The sequence below is a fragment of the Spinacia oleracea genome, chromosome 2, assembly GCF_020520425.1.
Source record: "Spinacia oleracea cultivar Varoflay chromosome 2, BTI_SOV_V1, whole genome shotgun sequence".
In the NCBI taxonomy this organism is placed as follows: Eukaryota; Viridiplantae; Streptophyta; class Magnoliopsida; order Caryophyllales; family Amaranthaceae; genus Spinacia; species Spinacia oleracea.
The window spans coordinates 43,179,219-43,199,652 of NC_079488.1; the positions used below are offsets into that span (position 1 = coordinate 43,179,219).

Genomic DNA, 20,434 nt, shown 5'->3' on the forward strand with positions numbered 1-20,434 from the left:
GAATAAAATTTTTAGGAGAAATATTACGCCTTTATTGATTTGGAAAGTAAGGAAAACACACTGAAATAAAACTGACCCATATTCTAAGGGGCCTTAGGACCATCTAAAGTCTCTATTATTTTTTCTTTCAATCTAAAGAACTACTAGGCGTTTTTTACTAATGGTGCTCTATATGGCTCAAGCCTGGGGTTTAGTCTCATAAAACTTCGGTCCTTCACCGGTACTCATCTTGAATCCTATTCCTTTTGCGTTGACCCACTGATATGTCTTCACCCATCCGTTCCCGACCTCTTCTAGTGTTGATGCAGGAGAGATTAACCGGGTTGGATCGAAACCTTCATCTTGTAAAGCTAGGGTAGTCATCACAGTCTCGTCCTCCATAGGCCTCGATTCGTTAAACAGTGTCCACAGAGCCTGGTTGTCTAATATTTCAGCTGTTTTAGTCTTGGTGAGGTGGGGTGCCTCATCCAAGGTGTGGCAGTCATGGAAAATTTCAAATCCAGGTTTTAGCAAGCCATCCTGAACGAAGGGTTCAGGGAAATCACAGCATGGGTGTTCTTCTCCTTCCCGAATGAACATCCCGTTAAGGGTCCTTTGATATGGGGGAAGGAGGGTGGTTTGTTTGGTTTTGTTAAGGCGAAGCCTGGATAGGCGGTCAGCAATATCTTCCTCCGTTGGCTCATAACCTAAGCCAAAGGGAGTAGATTTGTTGGGAAAAGGATGGAATGTGCATTCCTTCTTCCTTATGCCCAATGGGGTTCCAGGAAAATAGCCTTGAGCTAACAGCATCCTAGGGATGACTCGGGATGCATGCGGGTCTAGGAATGCTGGATCATAATCTTCGATGAACTGGATTGTTTCTTCCATTTGAAACCCATAAAGGTCGTCTGCAGTTTCAGACATTCCAACCATAGTACAACTGACGTCGAGAGGAGGGGCGCGGATTTCTAGTATTACCCCGTTATGGTTAAGTTTAACCATTTGGTGCAAGGTTGAAGCCACACCTCCTAAGTCATGGAGCCAAGGTCGCCCCAAGAGGAGGTTGAAAGTGGGCTTGATGTCGATTATTTGAAACTCCGTGGTGCGTGCCACAGGCCCAGTTTGTATGGTAAGGTTGATTTTTCCCAATACAGGCCTTCGGGAGTTATCATAAGCTCGTACCCCTTGTGAGGAGGTTTGGAAGTCATTGCTTCCTAGCCCCAAGCAATGGGCGGTTCGCAATGGGCAGACATTAACCGCCGAACCATTATCTATGAGCGCTAGGGGGATGTTTTGTCCTTTGCATCCAACCACTAAGTAAAGGGCTTTATTGTGAGCACCCCCCTCTTTGGGTAAGTCTTTATCAGTGAAAACTATGGCCTTTTCTCCGGCATCTCTCGTGACATGGCTAACCAATGAGTCAGGTGTGATATCTGTGGGTACTGAGATGAGGTCAAGTGAGCGAATAAGCTTTTCGCGATGTTCCTTTGAAGTACACATAAGATCCCAGATGGTAATCTCAGCCTTGGTTCTTTTCAGTTGTTTCAGGAGAGGATTTTCAATGACTTCTGCGACGGTGGCGTGCCGCCCGTTCTCAGGAGTTTTCCTAACCGGGATGTCGTCCATAGGAGGTGGGTGAATATCCGGTTGGTATATCCTTCCGGATCGGGTGAGGTTGTCGACCTCGGGCTCCTGAGGGGTGGTGTCAATGAGAGCATACCCGGGCCAAGTTTCAGTGAAGAGGTCCTGGCCCGAGACTTGAGATAGGTAAATATCTTCAGCATCATCGTTCCACACACCGCACACTTCCCCCTCGATTCGATCCATAGGTACCACAGCAAGTGGTGCACCTTGAGGTGTAATATATACCGTGGGGTCGAAATTCTCTGGTTGGTCGAGAGAGATGTGACAAGAGCCGAGTGGGCTCTTGTTGTTGTTGGGTTTGCCAACGTTAGGGAGAGGTATTACTTCATCCTCTATCATGTCCTGGATCGTATGTTTTAGATTCCAGCAGTTTTCAGTGTCATGCCCATTTCCTTGATGGAATTTGCAGTAAGTACCTTCGACCCAATATTTGTTTTTGACAGGAGGGTCACGGGTGGGGCCTATAGGTCTCAACTTTCCTTGATTGGTTAGTCTTTCAAAGGCTTGTACCAAAGTTGACCCGAGTGGGGCAAACTTTCGGTCTCGGACCCATCTTACAGGGTATCTTCGGGCGGGAGCCTCTTCTACAGCATGGACTTCTTGGGCTTGGGATGTGTTACCCCGATTATAGGTGTTGGTCTTATATGCAGGTTTGCTCTGTATGGTTTTGGCGAGGTCGTCCTCGATTTTTATTCCCACATCATAAACCCTTTTGAAAGTGTCGAGTCCTAGGTACCTAAGGTGTTGTCTGTAAGCCGGGTCTAGGTTGTCAATGAATTTTTGGACCAATTCTGTTTCGAGAGGCCTATTGATTAGCTGGGCCGCCTGGTCCCTCCATCTAGCAAAGTAGGTTGTGAAACCCTCATTTTTCTTTTGGAAGAGAACTTCCAGCTCGCGCATGGTGACTTGGAAATCCATGTTCAACGAGTATTGCTTGATGAAGACATTGACAAAGTCTTCCCAAGTGGGGAAGAGCTTAGGGTCCTGGTGGTAGTACCATTTGATCGGCACAGGTTCCAAGGACAAAGGAAAGGCAGGTAGGTACATGGACTTGTCCACGCCTTTCAAGTTCATGGTATTCACAAAGCTCAGTAGATGATCACGGGGGTTGTCCGTGGCCTTGAACTTTGGTAAGTCAGATGAACTGAACTTTTCTGGTAATTTGCCAGAAAAAGGTTCAGGCTCGAGGGAGAAGTATTTGCTCCCCATGGTTTGCTGTAGGACCATTTTTTCAATCCTCTTCTCGTTTTCGAGGTCATTTTTGGCTTGCGCAGCCGCTAAGGCTTCGTTTTCCATTTTCAGTTGGCCCATGAGTTGGGTAATTTGGACCATCTGGTCTCGCAAATCTTCGATGGACATGTTTGGAGGTGCGAATCGAGGTTGGGGAAGCGGAGATCCTTGAAATGAGGGACGACGGACGGAGCTTGGAGTTACTAAACCTGGTGTTGGTGATGTATCTTCGAGACGCACTAGCCGTTGATTCCCTGATCGGCACCAAGTGGCAGGACCAGTCCTAGGCATAAGATAAGCTAAAGTTTAGGTTCCCAAAGTTTCAAGCATTACTTAGCTAGACTTCGACTCTCTAAATTGGTGTTTTCTTTTCGCTCTTTCTTCTGTCGGTACACTTTTTGGGGGTTTTTTTATTTTGGTCATTCTTTGGATTTTCGAAACACTTGCCCGTGTGACATTCATAGTTGTTAGCATGTTCGGTTTTGGTGCCGAGCATTGCCGTCGTAGGAGGCCTAACGACGACACAAAGAGTTATTAATTTTTCGCGAGTCGCCTTTTGAAACCGAGTGCTTTTCTTACGCCCTCGTAGCAATTCTTTTGATGAACATTTTTTGTGCTACGTACTTTCTTTTTGCTTGGGCACCGAGGCTGCTGCGCCTGACCAGAAAGCCAAGCAGCAACTTCAGCGCCCAGCAGTGGGCGTGAGAAATATTAGCGCCCAGCCAGGGGCGTTGAAAATGCGTCCCTGGCTGGCTCTCGTTTTCTGTTTTCTGTTTATGCGACTTCGATTTGCGTGCTTGCCTAATAACGTCCTTTACGCGTAACAGCGTTTGTGGGATTCGTTACAGGCCATCCCGAGCGTCACTTATCTTGTGGCGATCATTCGGGTTTGCAGAACACGTGTTTCGGTATAACTCTTTGGCAAATTAGTCTATGAATGTTTGGGCAATTTTTAAGGTCATTGGTTTTCTAGGATAGTTTGTCACACACAATCACATATTTCGCTACACATAACTACATTACAAACATGGATTTGAGAATTAAATATGCCACGTAGTTTATGATAGGCTTCTATGGGTAGTTTATTTGCGCCTGGCTTGGTACCGCTTCTATCGTAGATCCAACACATGCCCCGGTCGAGGTAGTGTCTTCAACAGACGAATTTCGCTCAAGAGGTCAACCCGCAAGTGCAAGCCAAGGGGGCATGCAGGCGAGAGGGACCTAATGGGCGAGCGATTGGGTTCGAGATAGGTGTACTACCTGCACAAGTACCGAGTGGGAAACATGCGCAGCGTATGCACCCCCCCTATTGGCGAAAAAAGGTATCCTTAGTCCCAACTCCCGAGGGAGCCGAGATTCGTTATGATGTTCTGCCCGTTCACATTAATATGCTGATTTTCAGGTCGTCCCAACTTGATGGGGTAATAAACGCGGGGTAGGATCGTTTCACCCTTCGGCTATTTTGATTACCTACAAGCACGAGTATTTCCTTCACTATCCCCAGTGGAGTCGCCACTGTGAGGGGGTCGAAAAAGCGCGAGGCTAATGCGTGACCTTGTCCCTCGTGGGTGTGACGATTCTTTTTATTCAATCAAGTGTAATTGGATTTCCTGTGAGTATACACCCAATTGACTAGTAATATAGGAGTCGCCATTCAGGTTTTAACGACAATGAGAAAAACTGACAAAACCCGGTTATCGTGACATAAAGGGAGTGCAATTATGTTTGACCACGACGGCCGTAGGTTCCCTTGTGATCCTTGGTGTGGGGATCTCTCAATATACACCCGCAAGGTAGAGATTGAGGGTTCGGGGGACTGTAACTACCGAGAGGAGTACTTCGCTCATTGATAACTCCAGAGGCAGGATATCCTTACTAGCTCAACATAAATAATTGAAGGGACATGCATTAACTATTAAACTAATCTGAGTTGATTTTAGCAATATGCAACATATAATACTAATTCGATCGTGATTATCTGATTTAAATAACATTAAGAGACCTAGCATGATAATCCGATTTCCCAAAAAATATTATATTTGTTAGGCGTGATAGAACAATCATATTAGGTTAGTTTAACAGTTCATAAAAAGAGCGAGGAAAGCAGTTAAATCATCGAAAAGGGACACGTTACGACGCACCCTTGAGAGGTGCGTCACGGTTCTCAGAAAACTAACCACTTTGACTTTGCTATTTCTCCTTTTTATTTAACGAATCTCAATTATGGGACAGGATACGTTCTGTTCGATTTATGGATCGATTGCGACAGAACGCGTGAACAGTTTCGCAGCGAGAGGCTTAGGCTAAGGGGTTTAGAGTCAATACTCAGAATATATTATGTGTTGTTGTGTGTTCTTTCATGTCGAAACTAGGGGCCTATTTATAGGGAAGAGTTCGTGGAAAGATAGAATTGCAGAGTTCTAATCCGCAAAGAGTTAGGAAAAAACACGTACCCAGGTACTTTCAGCGCCCAGGCCTGGGCGCCGAAGATTTCGGCGCCCAGATCCAGGCGTTGAAAATAGGATCTGGGCAGTTTTGTTAAGTCAGATTCGGATTCCTAAAATCCGTAGAGTTTGAGATTAATTCGAGTCTTTTAGCGCGTATCAATTTCATGACGGAATGCGTCTGGGCCCGTTACGAACTCTAGGTTCGTTAGGATTTTAATTAATACGTAACTCTTATTTTCGAATCCTATTAGGAATAGGATTCTCGCAGTTTTCTATCTCATTTAGGATTTATGTTGGAGTGCAACACCTAATTCTGACAGGTTTCTATCTTTTATGATTTGCCACTTTTAGAAGCTACCTTTTACGGCAGTTACTATTTTTAGCAGGTTTCTATAAATAGCAGGTTTCGGGTGAAATGAAATGGGGAATCGAGATTCGTTTATTTCATAGGAGATGCGTTGTCAAGTGGAGTTTTTATGCTTTCATCATCGAACCTTTCCCTTGCGGGAACGGGGACAAAAGTAGGTGTCTACAGTTATCCTGACCTCTTTGGGCCTTAAGGTGGCAACTATTAGGCCCACATCAATAGCTTATCCTATTTGAAGAAAATGGCGCCTCCCATGGTGAAATTCAAGACGGAGTTTCCAATCCATTTTCAAGACGGACTTTGAAGTTGAAGCTTCAAGATGAAGTCGGGCCATACTAGATCACATTTATATCTTATGCATGTTTTAAGTTATTTATTGCTTTAAATATGTCTTAATTATGCACGAGATTATGGCTTGATTATGTTGCATGATTAAGGATTTTAGTTCACTTAAAATCTAACCAACATAGTAAGAGCCTTAAGTTCCAAACTTAAAAATTGAGTTTAAAGGTGCCATGCCAAAATAACACTTACTTGGATAACCTTTACATCAATCTTAGTAATAGTTTTCTGCCATAGCGAGGTGTTACTTATTGATTTTAAAGGGGTAAGGTACACAAATAATTGTGAGTACATGTTAGTTTTGGTGAAACTCAACGATATAAATAAGGAGTCCTTTTATGTCGTGGCAAACGGGATAGGTTTACCTAATAAGTTCTTAGACATACCTATCAACCAAGAGTGTTTTCTAGACTATTAGCAAAGGATTTGCTTACCTAAAATATTTTAGAATTGAGTCTAAATACATAATGTGCTTAATTCTTCTATGATTTAAGGATCTTGGAATCATTTTATTCACACCTGCCGGAACAATAAACTCGAATAAAATTCCAATAACTTGTTTAAATTGCATGATTGCTTTAATTTTCAAGTTATTAGTCATGATAAATGTTTAGACTTTGCATGCTTCAATGTAAGTTTTAATTATTGTTTATAATTAAATATCTTGCACTGCAATAAATCCTTTTAGAAAGGTAACAGTAAATTTCCTCGATTGGTAGTGAATCCAAGAACGATTCACGGAAATGAGAGAAAATGAGTAATTTCAAATGTACGTTTCTTTTAGCGACTTATATGGTTGTTTTCGAGTATCAAAGTCGAATGGCAAATCAATTGGTGCTTGTGAATTCAAAATACAATGTAGTTTTGAGATCATAAAGCATTGAGTTTAAACGCTCGTCTTTACCAATGGTTAACAACCTATCTTTGTCCATTTAATTCTCGAATGAGTCTAGTCCCTAGACATTCGAATAGATCGATGCTTAGAGAACTTTAGAAGCTTCTTGTAAGATCATCTAGTTGAAACAGAATATTCAACATAAATTAAAATGGTAAGAACCTTGTTGAGTTGACATTGGACATGTCTAACAAAGTATAAAAGTCAACACTAGAGAAGTTAATTCTTAAGGCTATAAGAAAGGGTACAAGAAATAGGAAAACAAGGAACAAATGAAAGAAATTTTACGATTTCGTTTCTACCTATAAGTTTATGTTTAAGGAGAAAGTGACCTAGCAATCAAACTTCCTTGGTATCATATACCGCTTGAGGTTCTTACTTCGGTAATAACTCAAAAAATGGAAGGTAGGATACACTAATGACCTACAAGTGGGAAATGAAGCATGGCAATGATACATTAGTTGTAGGGTCAACTAGTTTGTTTTAAGTCCTTTCAAAGGCTGGAACTTAATGGCTATTTTGTTCCATAATCAGCATACCTAAATTTCTGCTTCAAACACAGAAAGACTCACATTCAGAAGAACAAAAACAATGCTTGTTTGTTTGTTTATTTGAATGAAATGGTCATTTACGGGTTGAGTCAATATGCTTGATTAAAACAAACAACTCTTTAACAATAAAAACTTTACTAGGTTCAAATCAATCTCTTGATTTGAGTTCCACAAATCTTTGGCATTGTTACTTAGACCATATCAACAAGTTAACATTCATAAGCTCTATTTTGATGGACTTTTGAAAGTTGATTGATTTCTAGATCAATTCAAGACAAGCTAGTCTTACTTGTTGAAAGTAACAAAAGATATGAACTATTGTTAGAACGCCTAGACGATAGAGTTCAAAGCTAAAGAATGATTTTATGACTTTATTATTTCACCTAAATTTGAGTGAATATTGGTTTATTTACTCAAAGTGATATAAGTTTGAATCTGTTTGGCTAGTTCAAAGATTCAGATGTATAAAATCCACTTGGCAAGAAATCATAAAGATCTAGGGTTAGATCATGACGATGATTACTTTAAGACCAAATATGATCATCTATGATTGTGTGTTGTAATTTCACAATCTAGCTCCATAAGATATGGCATATCTAAGTTGGAATGATCGAAGTCAATTAATGCTTGATTCGATCAATGATGAATCATAAAGACTTTTCCTATAATTTCTAAAACAAAATGCTCAACTACCACCAAACTAAACCAAATTCGTCAAAGATATTGAAAAGTAATTTCAGAATATCTTTTCAAATATATATAATATATCTAAAGAGTTGCTAAACTCAGTGGGAGCTTAGGGTTTCTTATTCAACAAACTAAGGCCCAAGTATAGATATATGTTTCATTGTGATTTATTCAAATGAGACACAAGGGTATTGTTTCTACCACGAATCTTTGAGAACATAATGTTTGTTTGCTCGAAATAATGTCCTTTTGGAGATTCATTTCCAAAATGACAAGTGGGAGAAAATAGACCTCGAAAGTCTTCGAGGCGAACAACAAACATAGATGGACATTCCGGAGGCTTTTAGAAGTTCTTCAGAAAATCCGAACACTTATTCTTTAAGGACATTAGAAGTCGTTTTAAAGAATAGACATCTCTTAGAAGACATTACAAGTGCTTCAAAGAGAATAGAATATTCAAAGACTCTCAAAGTGCCTGTTGGTATTCTATTGTTTGATGTTCTATACCCAAGTAGGCATAGAGTTCAAGTCACTGAAACTATAAGATTCTTCTATTAGATAGTGAAGAAACATATAGTTCAGGTCAATGAAACTATGAGATTCTTCTATTAGACAGTAAAGAAACCTACAACTTGGAGTCAAACTATTATGTTGATTAATGAGTTTGTGACTTGTAAGAAGGCTATGACGAAACCTAGATTCCCTAAAATGGTTAGAGGCCATATATAGACTTAATGTTTAATTGGTTAAAGGCCATAAAAACATAATGTTCTGATGACAAAATTGAAATTTTGTTGATTTGCAAGAATGATTTACATCTATTGTTTGCAAATTGGTTTTAAAGATGAAAACCATCAAACATGGAATTGTGTTCACACACAAAGGTAGATTAGTTGCTAAAGGTTACAAGCAAATTCATGGCATGGATTGTGTTGAAGCCTCATGCATAATCGTAATGCTCAAGTCTATAAATCAAGCAATGATTGCATATTGGTACATATGGCAATTGGATGACAAAACGTATTCCTCAATCAAATGTTGGAAGAAACTATGTACATGGCATGTCATAGGATTTGTGGATCCAAATAAATACTTGAAAAGGAAAGCTAGCTTATGAAATCTAAGTATAGATTTAAGCAAGCAATTGGGAATTAGAATTGTATTTTAGTGAAGCTAATAAGTATTTTAGTTTCATAAAATGTACATAAATCTTATAGATGTATAAGAAGTTTAGTGGGAGTAAATAATAGTTAATTGGTCCTATGTGTATCACACACATATCTCTCTATTGTGAAATAATATTCAAATAATAATAACTTAGGTTTGAAATTATTCATCAATGATGGACCAAGGCGAAACTTAGTACATACTGGGTATTAAGATCTATTTACAAAGATCTTATGATATTGTTTTGGATTAAGTAATGGCATTTACTAAATCAAACACGAAAGACTCCATTGGAGATATTCGACCCATGTGAATAAATCTAAGTAATGAATGTTTGAACTAAGTATAAGCATTTACTAAATTCAACATCAAAGGATCTAAGTGAAGATTCTTAACCTAAATTATATGTCAAAGAATTTAGCTGAATTCAGTGTCTACTGAAATCGGATAGCTAAAGTTACATGAATAGAATTCAATTGGGAATTATTCTGAAAAAGAATTTATCATGTATGATATAATATGAGGATCGCCAAAAAACGTATCATAAGGCTTTAGGCATGATGAACATATACCAATCTCTAATGATCTAAGTGAAGATCAACTAGATTGATATCAAGAAAAACTTATGGTACTTGAAAAGATACATATGAATAGGTCTTGATTCAAGGAAATAAAGATATGCTAAATATTGATGCTACACGCATAAACACTAGCAAAGGATCAAGGAAGATCCCTTTGGAGTTAACCATTGGCAAGGACGAGCTATAGATCATCGTGTTTTAAAATGGCAACATGGATTGGAGACAATGAGTTGTTGCGTGGGAAATTAAAATATTATTTTCTATGTTCTAAGATACAGTTGGGAAGTCTTCCACATATCTTGAACTGCTTGGATGAGTAAATCCAAACAAAGCATCACTGGAAACCTATACAATTAAAGTAAAAGTACTTATTGCCTAAGAAGCAATGAAACAGAGTTGTTTACATAAAGAGTTCTTCACTGAACTTGGGTAGATCACATGTCTGCTGACTTAATGGTTCTTCATTGCAAAATGCGTAGAATCACTATTGAAGTAAGAAATACTAGATCATATAATAAACAAACTCAAAAGATCTTGTCATCCTATCTCAAAAGACATTCGATGAAAGGATATTAAGATTGGCAAAGCATGATAACTAAACCTATGCAACAAGTGAGAAGCAACACTCACATTGTAGCACTGGAAATCAAGCATAGCTTTGAATTCCATGAACTGTTTTAAAGATGGGTTTGAGGCCCATGGTTGTAAAACATTGGGGTTGGACATTTATCATATATGAAATGTATTTTCATATTCCATTTAATCTTGGTTTAGTATTAAATGATGAGTCCCTTCAATTTGACGATATATTCAAGATAGACTGTCAGGACCAGTCTTGTGACTAAGAAATGTCTATCAAGTGAACTTGAATGTCAAAAGTTGAAAATGGTCCCTGGTTGGAGTTTTCTATAAAGATGGACGCATAAAAAACGTTGGACGACTAGAATGCAAGATGACTAGTAGTTCTGTTTCTTGAACTATGTGGACATGGCAATGTCGTAATCATTTGCATAGATACTTACTTTGGGAAGACTAGTATCGGACAGACCTATGAAACTTTACTGTAAGAGATGAAAATCTGTCATAATTAAATTTCATTAAAATTATTCGACACTAATCCTCAATACCTGAGTGATTTGAGATTACTTGTTTGAGAACTGCTTACTTTGACGTTGTCAACCGTCGCACCGTAAAAGGAGTCTATAAAGGCAACGCTCAGGTAATCACCTATCAAACGAAGTCTAATATCAAGATCGCAAGATTGGGATTGTCCTCCCATAAATCGGGATGAGATGCTGAAAGTTGTACAAGGTCACTCGGAGAGCTAGAAACTGTAAAATGCATGGCCATGCTCAGATGAATCATAGGCTATGATTATCTGTTTATTTGATCAGTTGAACTCTGAAACCGAGAAACACCTCTGGACATAATAAGGATGACAACTCTTACCTTATGTTCAAGAGCAAGCATCGAGAGACAAAGGAATTAGGAAATGCACACTTGTCCCTAAGGACAAGTGGGAGACTGAAGGAAATAATGCCCTTGGTCCAAGTATGCATTTAATGATAAATCTAATAAATGCAGTTCAGTATTAATTATGCAAGTTAATAATTCAATGAGATCAAGTGAACTGAATGCCTAGCTAGAGGCCGCTTCAGTTCAAGTGGATTAATGATATTAATCCACAGCTTACTCTTGACTGAACCCGTAGGGTCACACAAATAGTACGTAAACGGATCAAGTATTTAATGGCATTGAATACTCTATCTAATACATATTCGGAATAGACGGATCTTGGTTTCGGTTTGATCTACATCGTCAAAGGCAAATAAATGAATACTGCGGAAACGATGATATTGCCGGAAACGGAAATATGTATCGTATCGGAAATATAAATATTATCCAAGTCATAGATGTTGCCAGAAACGGAAACATGGTACGTATCGGAAAATATTACCGGAAATGGAAATATTGCCGGAATCGGAAATATTGCCGGAAACGGAAATATTGTCAGAATCAGAAATATTATCGGAATCGCAAAATAATTCCGGAAACGGAAATATTAAATATTTGTTCGAGACGGTAATTAATTCCGGAATCGGAAATGTTAAATATGCTTCGTATCGGAAATGAATTCCGGAATCGGGAAATTAATCGGAAAGCGTGTCGTACGAATTAACATCGGACGAGCTTGCTAGACGAAGGCTCAGCATGAAGCCAGGCCCACGTCCACCAAGGGAAACGCGCGCCACAACACGCCAGCTCAAGGCTGCGCCTGGCCCACCGCAAGGCAGGCCTAGCGCGCCCCCAAGGCTGCGGCAGCGTGTGGGCTTCGTGGCAGTGGGCTGCGATTGCTCGGGCTGCGCGCGCGCATGACGCCCCTCGTGGGCTGCTGTGCGTGCGTATGTGTTTGTGTTCGCTTATGAAACCTAAAGCGTATAGGATTCTTTTGATGATTGAATTTCCTAATCCTAAAAAGATAGATTAATTAATTTAGAGTTCTGCTAGGATTCTAATTTAATTAATTCGTATCCTAGTAGGATTCGATTGCTTATTCCATAGCCTATAAATATGAGTTCAGGGCTCATAATTTATAACGAGTTTCAAGTATTCAAAGGTAAGAATTTGAGCAAAAATTCAGCCAAACACTTGCCCATATAGTCGAGTATTATTAGTACCTTAAGGGCGATTCTAGTTGGTCAACCTTAAGGCTGATCCAGACGTGCTGTGGACTTTCTACGGAGGGACGACACTTGGAGTCCTAAAGACTTGTTCTTGTTTGGTCGGGCGCAGCAAGGGAGGGCAGGCTACAAAGTGTATGCATCTAAATTATGCTAATTGTTATGTGGCAATTAATTTGGAATCCTGGCATTTATGGTTATTTCCGCGTGATTTATATTCGTTTATATGTATCATAACCTAACACAATGGATGGAGCTTGGTCTATCATAATGGTTATTGGGTGATTTCCACCAATTGATGTAAAGAAAGTTTGAAATAGCCAATTAAAAGATTCCATTTTTTCATTGATAACAAAACTCATTCCAAACACAACATTATTGGAATGATGTTTCATATCAACAAAAGGAGCACAAATCATATCATATTTATTGGTCCTATAAGTAGTATCAAAAACCAATAAATACCCAAAATAATTATAATCTCTCTTCATCCTACCATCACGCCAAAAGAAACTTAAAAGTCCCTCTTCTTCACCAAGCTCAAAGTCATAATAAAAACCTTCTTCACTGGAATTTCTCTGAGCACAATACTTGATTGAATGATGACAGTCATGACCTTCAACTTTATTAGCTTTTGCACGTGATAAAGCATTATAATCATCGCTAGCTGTAAAACCGACCATAGGTGATCCACCTACTTCTTTCTTCAAAACCCTCAAGGTATCAGACACTTTAACACCATTAGCTTTTTAAAGTAGACATAAAGTAGAGAGTCTCCTTATTTACCTTCCTTTGCGATCTTATCAAATGCCTCTTATTTAGAGGAACCATAGCATGGTTGTGAATCATATTATGATTCACAACCACACACCATCTTTATCAATCGAAAACTGAACAAAAGCAGTACACCCAGTACGCGTATCCAATCTAGCATAAGACCTTGTTCTCTTCCCTTTTTTCATCTTTAACCCCTTGACAGCTACACAAGAACCGTTTGATAGTATAAAGATCACTATTTTGACGTTTCCTACCTTTCCCGACCCTAATACCAAAACTTTTACTAAAAGCATATTCATTATACCAATCATAAGCTCCATCTTCATTTTTAGCTTCCTTCATCATTAACATAGATTATGACCCTTCAACAAAAAGACTTACTTCCTTATTCACTGCGAATGGAAGAAATGTTCAATGTTAAAATAGTGAATGTTCAATTTTAATATTAACTAAGATTTTGACATTTGAAATGTTCAATATCCTTAAATAAAATGTTCTATATTAAAACTAATAATGTTCAATATATTAAAATAGAATGCCCATTGTTTAAATACGTATTGTTGTGGGCAAAATTACCGTGCCTTCGTGTACCAATGAGGACGTGACACATGGCACGTATTGCGCCCCCTAAAGCAGAAATCATACGAAGTCTACTCCGAGGCATGGGGATTAATCTAGGTATCTACAGTGTATGTATTTAAGTGTGTATAAATGTATGTATAAAACCTATACCTGGAAAGGGGCTTAATTAGTATGTATCCCAAGTGAATGACTAAAGCACAATAGGCCCAAACAGCCCACTATTGCCAAAAGAGGCCAGAGAATTGTAAGGAGAAAGGACACGTGTCCTCCTCCCATTCCCCAGCCAATCATGTAAGGGGAATATTAGGTCATTCCCCCAAAAACCTAGTACTATAAATATTCTCACTTCCCTAGAAAAAAGGGTCACAATCAATACATTCTAGAGCAATTACTGCTCTGCCTTCTCTCTACTTTCTCTCTCTATAAAAATACAATCTTGTTTAATCTGTAAAAGTTACCAAGAAACCTCCCAGGTATCTCACCGGAAAAACCCCACAACATTTGGCGCCGTCTGTGGGGAGGTACGGTAACATGGAAGATCAACGACAGGACAACGATGCTGGGCGGCCTACACGCGTAGAGCGGCCACCCCTCGAAAGAGAAATGCCGACTGAACATCATACGCCGGCCACAAGAATCACTGAAGATGCCGCACGTACATTTGCGGCCGGGCACACCCCTCGTCACACTGCCGAGGTAGAGGTGCTCAGCGAGGAGGACGACCAGGCCAATCGCACCCCTCCTGGAGGACACCTGGATCCTCGGGTGGATACGGTAATAGAGGAGAACCCTGATATGCCTGTCTCTGTGGGTGCTCTTCGGGCTATTTTGGCCGAGTTCCAAGCTGATGTAGGGAAGACAGTTAATGCTGAGGTACAGAAGAGTATGCTGATTTACACCACTGCTGTGGCTGCAAATCATGAGAGGCCGGCAAGCAATAGGCCAACACTTTCTTTACGCCCCCCAAATGTCTGGACCAGGCTGACAGGCGAGGACCTAAGGAGACAGCCGCCAACAAGTCAGCCAAATCAGACCATGTCTTACCTACCACGCCGAATGCCACGGCGGCTGGTCGGAGAAACGTCCCGAGGACGTGAGCAGCCACGCGCAGAGCAGTTGCCCGACTCTGAGTCGGAACTTTCTGACACCGGGTCAACCCCCGTCATGCCGGATAGACCTCTCCCTCATCCAACTTATACGCATCTGAGCCAGGCACGTCCAGGGGCCACCCGTCCAACCCGTCAAACTCGCGGACGCGAGTCCTCCCTGCGGCTACCTTACTCCAGGCGTCAAGACCCTGTATATCACATTCAGGAGGGGGTGTCCAACATGGCATTAGGGCACACCACCCCTTTTGCAGACTCTATCATGAGAGCCCCGAGGGAACCCAAAGTCAAGCCGCCCAACATTGATGCTTACGATGGTACCGCAGATCCGGACATGCACCTCTTGGTTTACCGGCATCACATGTATGTCCAAGGAACAACTGACTCAACTTGGTGTAAGTATTTCCCGGGCACACTCAAAGGAGTAGCCTCTAAGTGGTTCGAGAGACTTCCAGCCGGAACTATTCGCTCTTTTTCGGAGCTCGAGCTATTGTTCTCTACTCGGTTCATGGCTCACAAGGAAGAGAAGAAGACGAGCATGCATCTGAGTAGGATTCAGCAAGGGAAGGACGAGTCCCTGAGGAGTTATGTGAAGAGATTCAATCTAGAGGCAGGGCAAATTCCGGATTTGCCAGATGGTGTTGCATTCGATAACTTCATTCGAGGGCTTAAAAAGGGCTCTTTCAAGTTTGATCTGGTAAAGAAAAGCGTCCGAACAATGGCAGAAGTGCTGGATGAGGCGGAGGCCTTCATTCATGCAACAGAGATTTGCAGCGTCCCGAAAGACCCCAGAGGAAGTGATAACGCCGAGCTAGCGGCAAAAAAGGAGAAATTTGAAAAGAAGAACCGGCCTAACGGGACGTGGGCTATTGCAAAAGAATCAGACAGGGCCCCCGGAGCGGCAGGTCAGAAACGGCCCAGAACTTATGATCGGGAGCGTTTCGAGTATAACACAGACATGTACACAATCCTGATGGACGTCGGGTCCAAATATGACATTGATCGTCCATTTCCCATGAAGTCACCACCAGAAAGTAGGGACCCCAAACTGTACTGTCACTTTCACAGTGACATTGGGCATGACACCAATGAATGTAAGAGCTTGAAAAGGGCATTGGATGGCCTAGCCACCAAGGGGTTCTTAAAAAGTTATATCAGCAGGAACACGGGAGGTTCTGGCAAACCCTTCTACAAGAAAAACAAATCCCCCCCCTCGGAGGAAGATGGGAATCGTACCGACCCGGAGTGCGTGGCAGTCATCTCAGGAGGATTGGCCGCCGGCGGGCCGACCATGAGGGGCCAGAAGGATTATGCCAAGCGACTGGGACAAGTGATGCTGTCCGGCAAGGCCACAGTTGACCCGTTTCCAAAAGTTGAAATCGGCGAGGCCGACCGTGGTAAAATCTCCACCCCGCATGACGATCCTTTGGTAATTGAGTTAAAAGTAGCTAACCTAAGGGTTAGGCGTATTTTGGTTGATACAGGAAGTTCGTCGGACATAATTAGTCTAGAGTGCTTGAATCAGCTGCAACATGATCCCTCAAAAATTGAGAAAATCCACTATCCCATTATAGGCTTCGGAGGTAGTGTCATCCACCCAGTCGGCATAATTACCCTTCCTCTGAGGATGGGAAATAAAAAGGAATCTCGGCAAATGGATGTCCGTTTTCTCATAGTGAAAGATCTGACGGCATATAACATCATCTTGGGGCGTCCCACATTGAACAGGGCAAAGGCTGTCATTGTGACTCATCTGATGCTTCTTAAGATCATTTGTGACGATGGGAGCGTCAGCACTATACATGGTGACCAGCAACAAGCTAGAGATTGCTACCTAACCACCTTGAGTCCAGAAGCATGGGGGACGGGTGAAGAGAAAGGGACGTCGAGCAACAAACGAAAATGTGGCGACACGCAACCCAAGGTCGTCAAAGAAACATTAACTATCTCAGCAGGGCACATGGAAGAGAGACGCCCAGAGCCTGTTGGGGCCCATTTCAATGTGGTTTTAAACACAGACAAACCTGACAGAGTAGTGCCCATTGGGATTTCTCCTGACGACCCGCTGGCGGCAGAATTGGTCCACCTTTTGAGAGAATTTGAAGATATCTTTGCTTTCACGGTGGACGAAATGCCGGGTATTGACCCTGCTGTGGCCGTCCATAAGCTGAATGTGGACCCAACCGTTAAACCGGTTCGTCAGAAGAAAAGGAACCATGGGGAAGATAGAAATCAGGCGGCAGCCGCGGAAATACAGAAGTTGATGGAGGCTGGGTTCGTCAGGCCTAGTCAGTACCCCGACTGGGTTGCTAATGTGGTCCTCGTCAAAAAACCTAATGGTACCTGGAGAATGTGTGTTGATTACACCAACCTCAATAGGGCATGTCCAAAGGACAGTTTCCCATTGCCCAAGATTGACCGGCTCGTCGACTCTACAGCGGGGCATGCCATGATGAGCTTTATGGATGCCTACTCAGGGTTTCACCAGATTCCGTTGTGGCCTGACGACCAGGAGAAAACGTCATTTGTTACTGAACAAGGCCTTTACTGCTACAAGGTGATGCCGTTTGGGTTAAAAAATGCACCGGCCACTTTTCAGCGTCTTATTAACACTGTGTTCATTAAGCAGCTCGGCAGGAATATTGAAGCTTACATTGACGATATGATCGTAAAAAGTAAGCTGAGGGCGGCGCATATAACTGATCTCAGAGAGACATTTGAGACTATTCGAGCTTACAACATGAGGTTGAATCCTAAGAAGTGTGTGTTCGGGGTGACGGCAGGCAAATTCTTAGGTTTCTTGATTGATGAAAGAGGAATTGAAGCTAACCCAGACAAAATCCAGGCAGTAATTGATATGAGCTCACCAAAGACAGTGAAGGAGGTCCAGCGGCTCACAGGTTGCTTGGCCGCCCTGGGCAGATTCCTTTCCAGGGCTGGAGACAAGTGCCACTACTTTTTTAGATCTGTCAGAAAGAAGGCCAAGTTTGAATGGTCGGACGAGGCCGAGGCGGCATTGGTCAGATTAAAGGAGCACTTACACACCTTGCCTCGTCTTGTTAGTCCCTTGCTAGGAGAGACTTTGTACATGTATCTCGCCGTGTCCGAGCACTCGTTGAGTGCCGTTCTACTGACAGAGAGGGAGGGAATACAGATGCCGGTATACTTTGTCAGTCATGTTCTTCAAAATGCTGAAGTTAGATATCCTACAGTGGAAAAGTTTGGCTTAGCTCTGTTCATGGCCAGCAAAAAGCTCCGTCCTTATTTCTTAGCTCACAAAATTGTGATCTACACCGATCAGCCGCTCAAACTGCCCTTCACAAAGCTGGAGGCGTCAGGACGAATGCTGAATTGGGCAATAGAGCTGAACGCCTTTGATATCACCTATGAGCCGAGGAAAGCTGTCAAGGGGCAGGCATGTGCCGACTTCATTGTTGAAATGACGAGGCCATACTTTGCCAAGAATACAAGCACAGTGTGGACAGTGTATGTAGACGGCTCATCCACACAGAATGGATGTGGAGCAGGGATAATCTGTCACTCCCCAGAAGGAGATACTTTTGAATATGCTATGCGATTTAACTTCCAGGCGTCAAATAATGAAGCCGAATATGAAGCCCTGCTTTGTGGCATTAAAATGTGTAAGGCGGCAGGCGCCGAGGAGATTGTAGCACTATCTGACTCCCAACTGATTGTGAGCCAAGTTAATGGGACCTACGAAGCTAGGGATCCGACTATGGTCAAATACATGCAGGCCGTCCATCAGGAAGTAGAGCCACTGAAAAGTTTTGAAGTAAGGCAAGTCCCTCGCTCGGAAAATAACCAAGCTGATGCCCTGTCAAAGTTGGCAAGTTCCGCGTCTTGTGATACCCCTCGGCACGTGTTCTGGGAGGTAAAAGAGCACAAAAGTGTTGAGCAAATGGAAGTGGAAACTCTTGACAGAACGTCCACATGGATGGATGACATAGTAAACTTCAAAATGAATGGAGTCTTGCCCGAAGACTCAAGGGAAGCGGCAAAACTTCAAAAGAAATGTTCTTGGTTTGAAATGTGGAACGGCACCCTCTACAAAAAGGCCTACTCCCGTCCTTTGTTAAGATGTGTAACACCTGAGAAGGGGCAGGAAATTTTAGAAGACCTTCATCAGGGGTTGTGCAGCTCGCATATTGGTGGAAGGGCTTTGGCTGAAAAGGCACTTCGAACCGGCTATTACTGGCCGACCCTTAAGGAGGACGCAATCTCACTGGTCAAGAAGTGTGACAAATGTCAGCGCTTTTCTCACCTAATACATCAACCGGCACGAGTTCTGACGCCCATTATAAGCCCAATTCCATTTGCTAAATGGGGGATGGATCTCCTAGGCCCATTCACGACCGCACCAGGAGGAAGGCGTTATGTCATCGTTGCCGTAGATTACTTCACCAAATGGGTGGAGGCAGAAGCGCTCAAAAACATAAAAACTGCTGATGTGAGAGCATTCATTTGGAAGAACATCATGACTCGCTTTGGGATTCCACAGGCTATAGTCTTCGATAATGGGCCCCAGTTTGAGACGCCTAAGCTGAAAGAGTGGCTGGCAGATCACGGTATACACACCTGTTTTGCATCAGTCGGACGACCCCAAGCCAATGGTCAGGTTGAGGCGTTCAACAAAATTATCTCTGAAGGAATTAAAAAGAAGCTTGACGAAGCCAAAGGTCTATGGGCTGATGAGCTGCCAAATGTCTTATGGTCCATCCGCACCACGGCTAAGAATTCAACCGGTGAAACGCCCTTCCTGCTAGCCTATGGCGCCGAGGCTGTCCTACCCATAGAAATGTGTGAGCCAACGTTGAGAGTCATGCTGTATGACGAAAATGCTAACTGGGAGACAATGAAAGCAGCCTTGGACTTTCTGCCCGAGGTTAGAGGAAATGCAGCGCTCAGGCAACAGCTGTACAAGATAAGGATGGCAAGAGAATACAACAAGAGAGTCTCTAATAGAGTGCTCAAAGTGGGAGATTTTGTCCTCAGAAAAATGGAGTCCACAGGACGAGCAAATGAACAAGGTAAGCTGACGCCCACTTGGGAGGGACCTTACGAGATCTATGATGAAGTTAGAGATGGAACCTACCGCATTCAAGACATGCAAGGCCGCCCTATTTCACGCACTTGGAATGCCGACAACCTCAAGAAATATTTCTTCTAAGATATGTGCTAAGCCTTGTCTTACTTACCACGATCCATTGCCCAAGGGGCGGCCTCTAATGGTCATAGTAGGGTAGTAATTACTTTTGTAACCGGCTAAATTCGCCTTGCAAAGTTATAAATAATACTACTCTATTTGTTTCGTAATATTTATTGTTCGCACAATGAATATAAACATATACACTCCAATGCATAACCAAAGCCTAATTGT

The 20,434-nt window shown here is 42.1% G+C and overlaps 1 protein-coding gene across 1 annotated transcript; it reads right to left on the reverse strand.

Moving 5' to 3' along the window:
- Nucleotides 1-10,224: 10,224 nt before the first annotated feature.
- On the reverse strand, nucleotides 10,225-13,690 carry LOC130467381 (protein FAR1-RELATED SEQUENCE 5-like). The gene is made up of 4 exons (XM_056835882.1): nucleotides 13,603-13,690; nucleotides 13,443-13,550; nucleotides 12,810-13,316; nucleotides 10,225-10,235 (listed from the first exon to the last, which is right to left on the reverse strand). The coding sequence occupies exons 1-4, from the start codon at nucleotides 13,688-13,690 to the stop codon at nucleotides 10,225-10,227; spliced, it is 714 nt and encodes a 237-aa protein (XP_056691860.1).
- Between the last annotated feature and the right edge of the window lie 6,744 nt (nucleotides 13,691-20,434).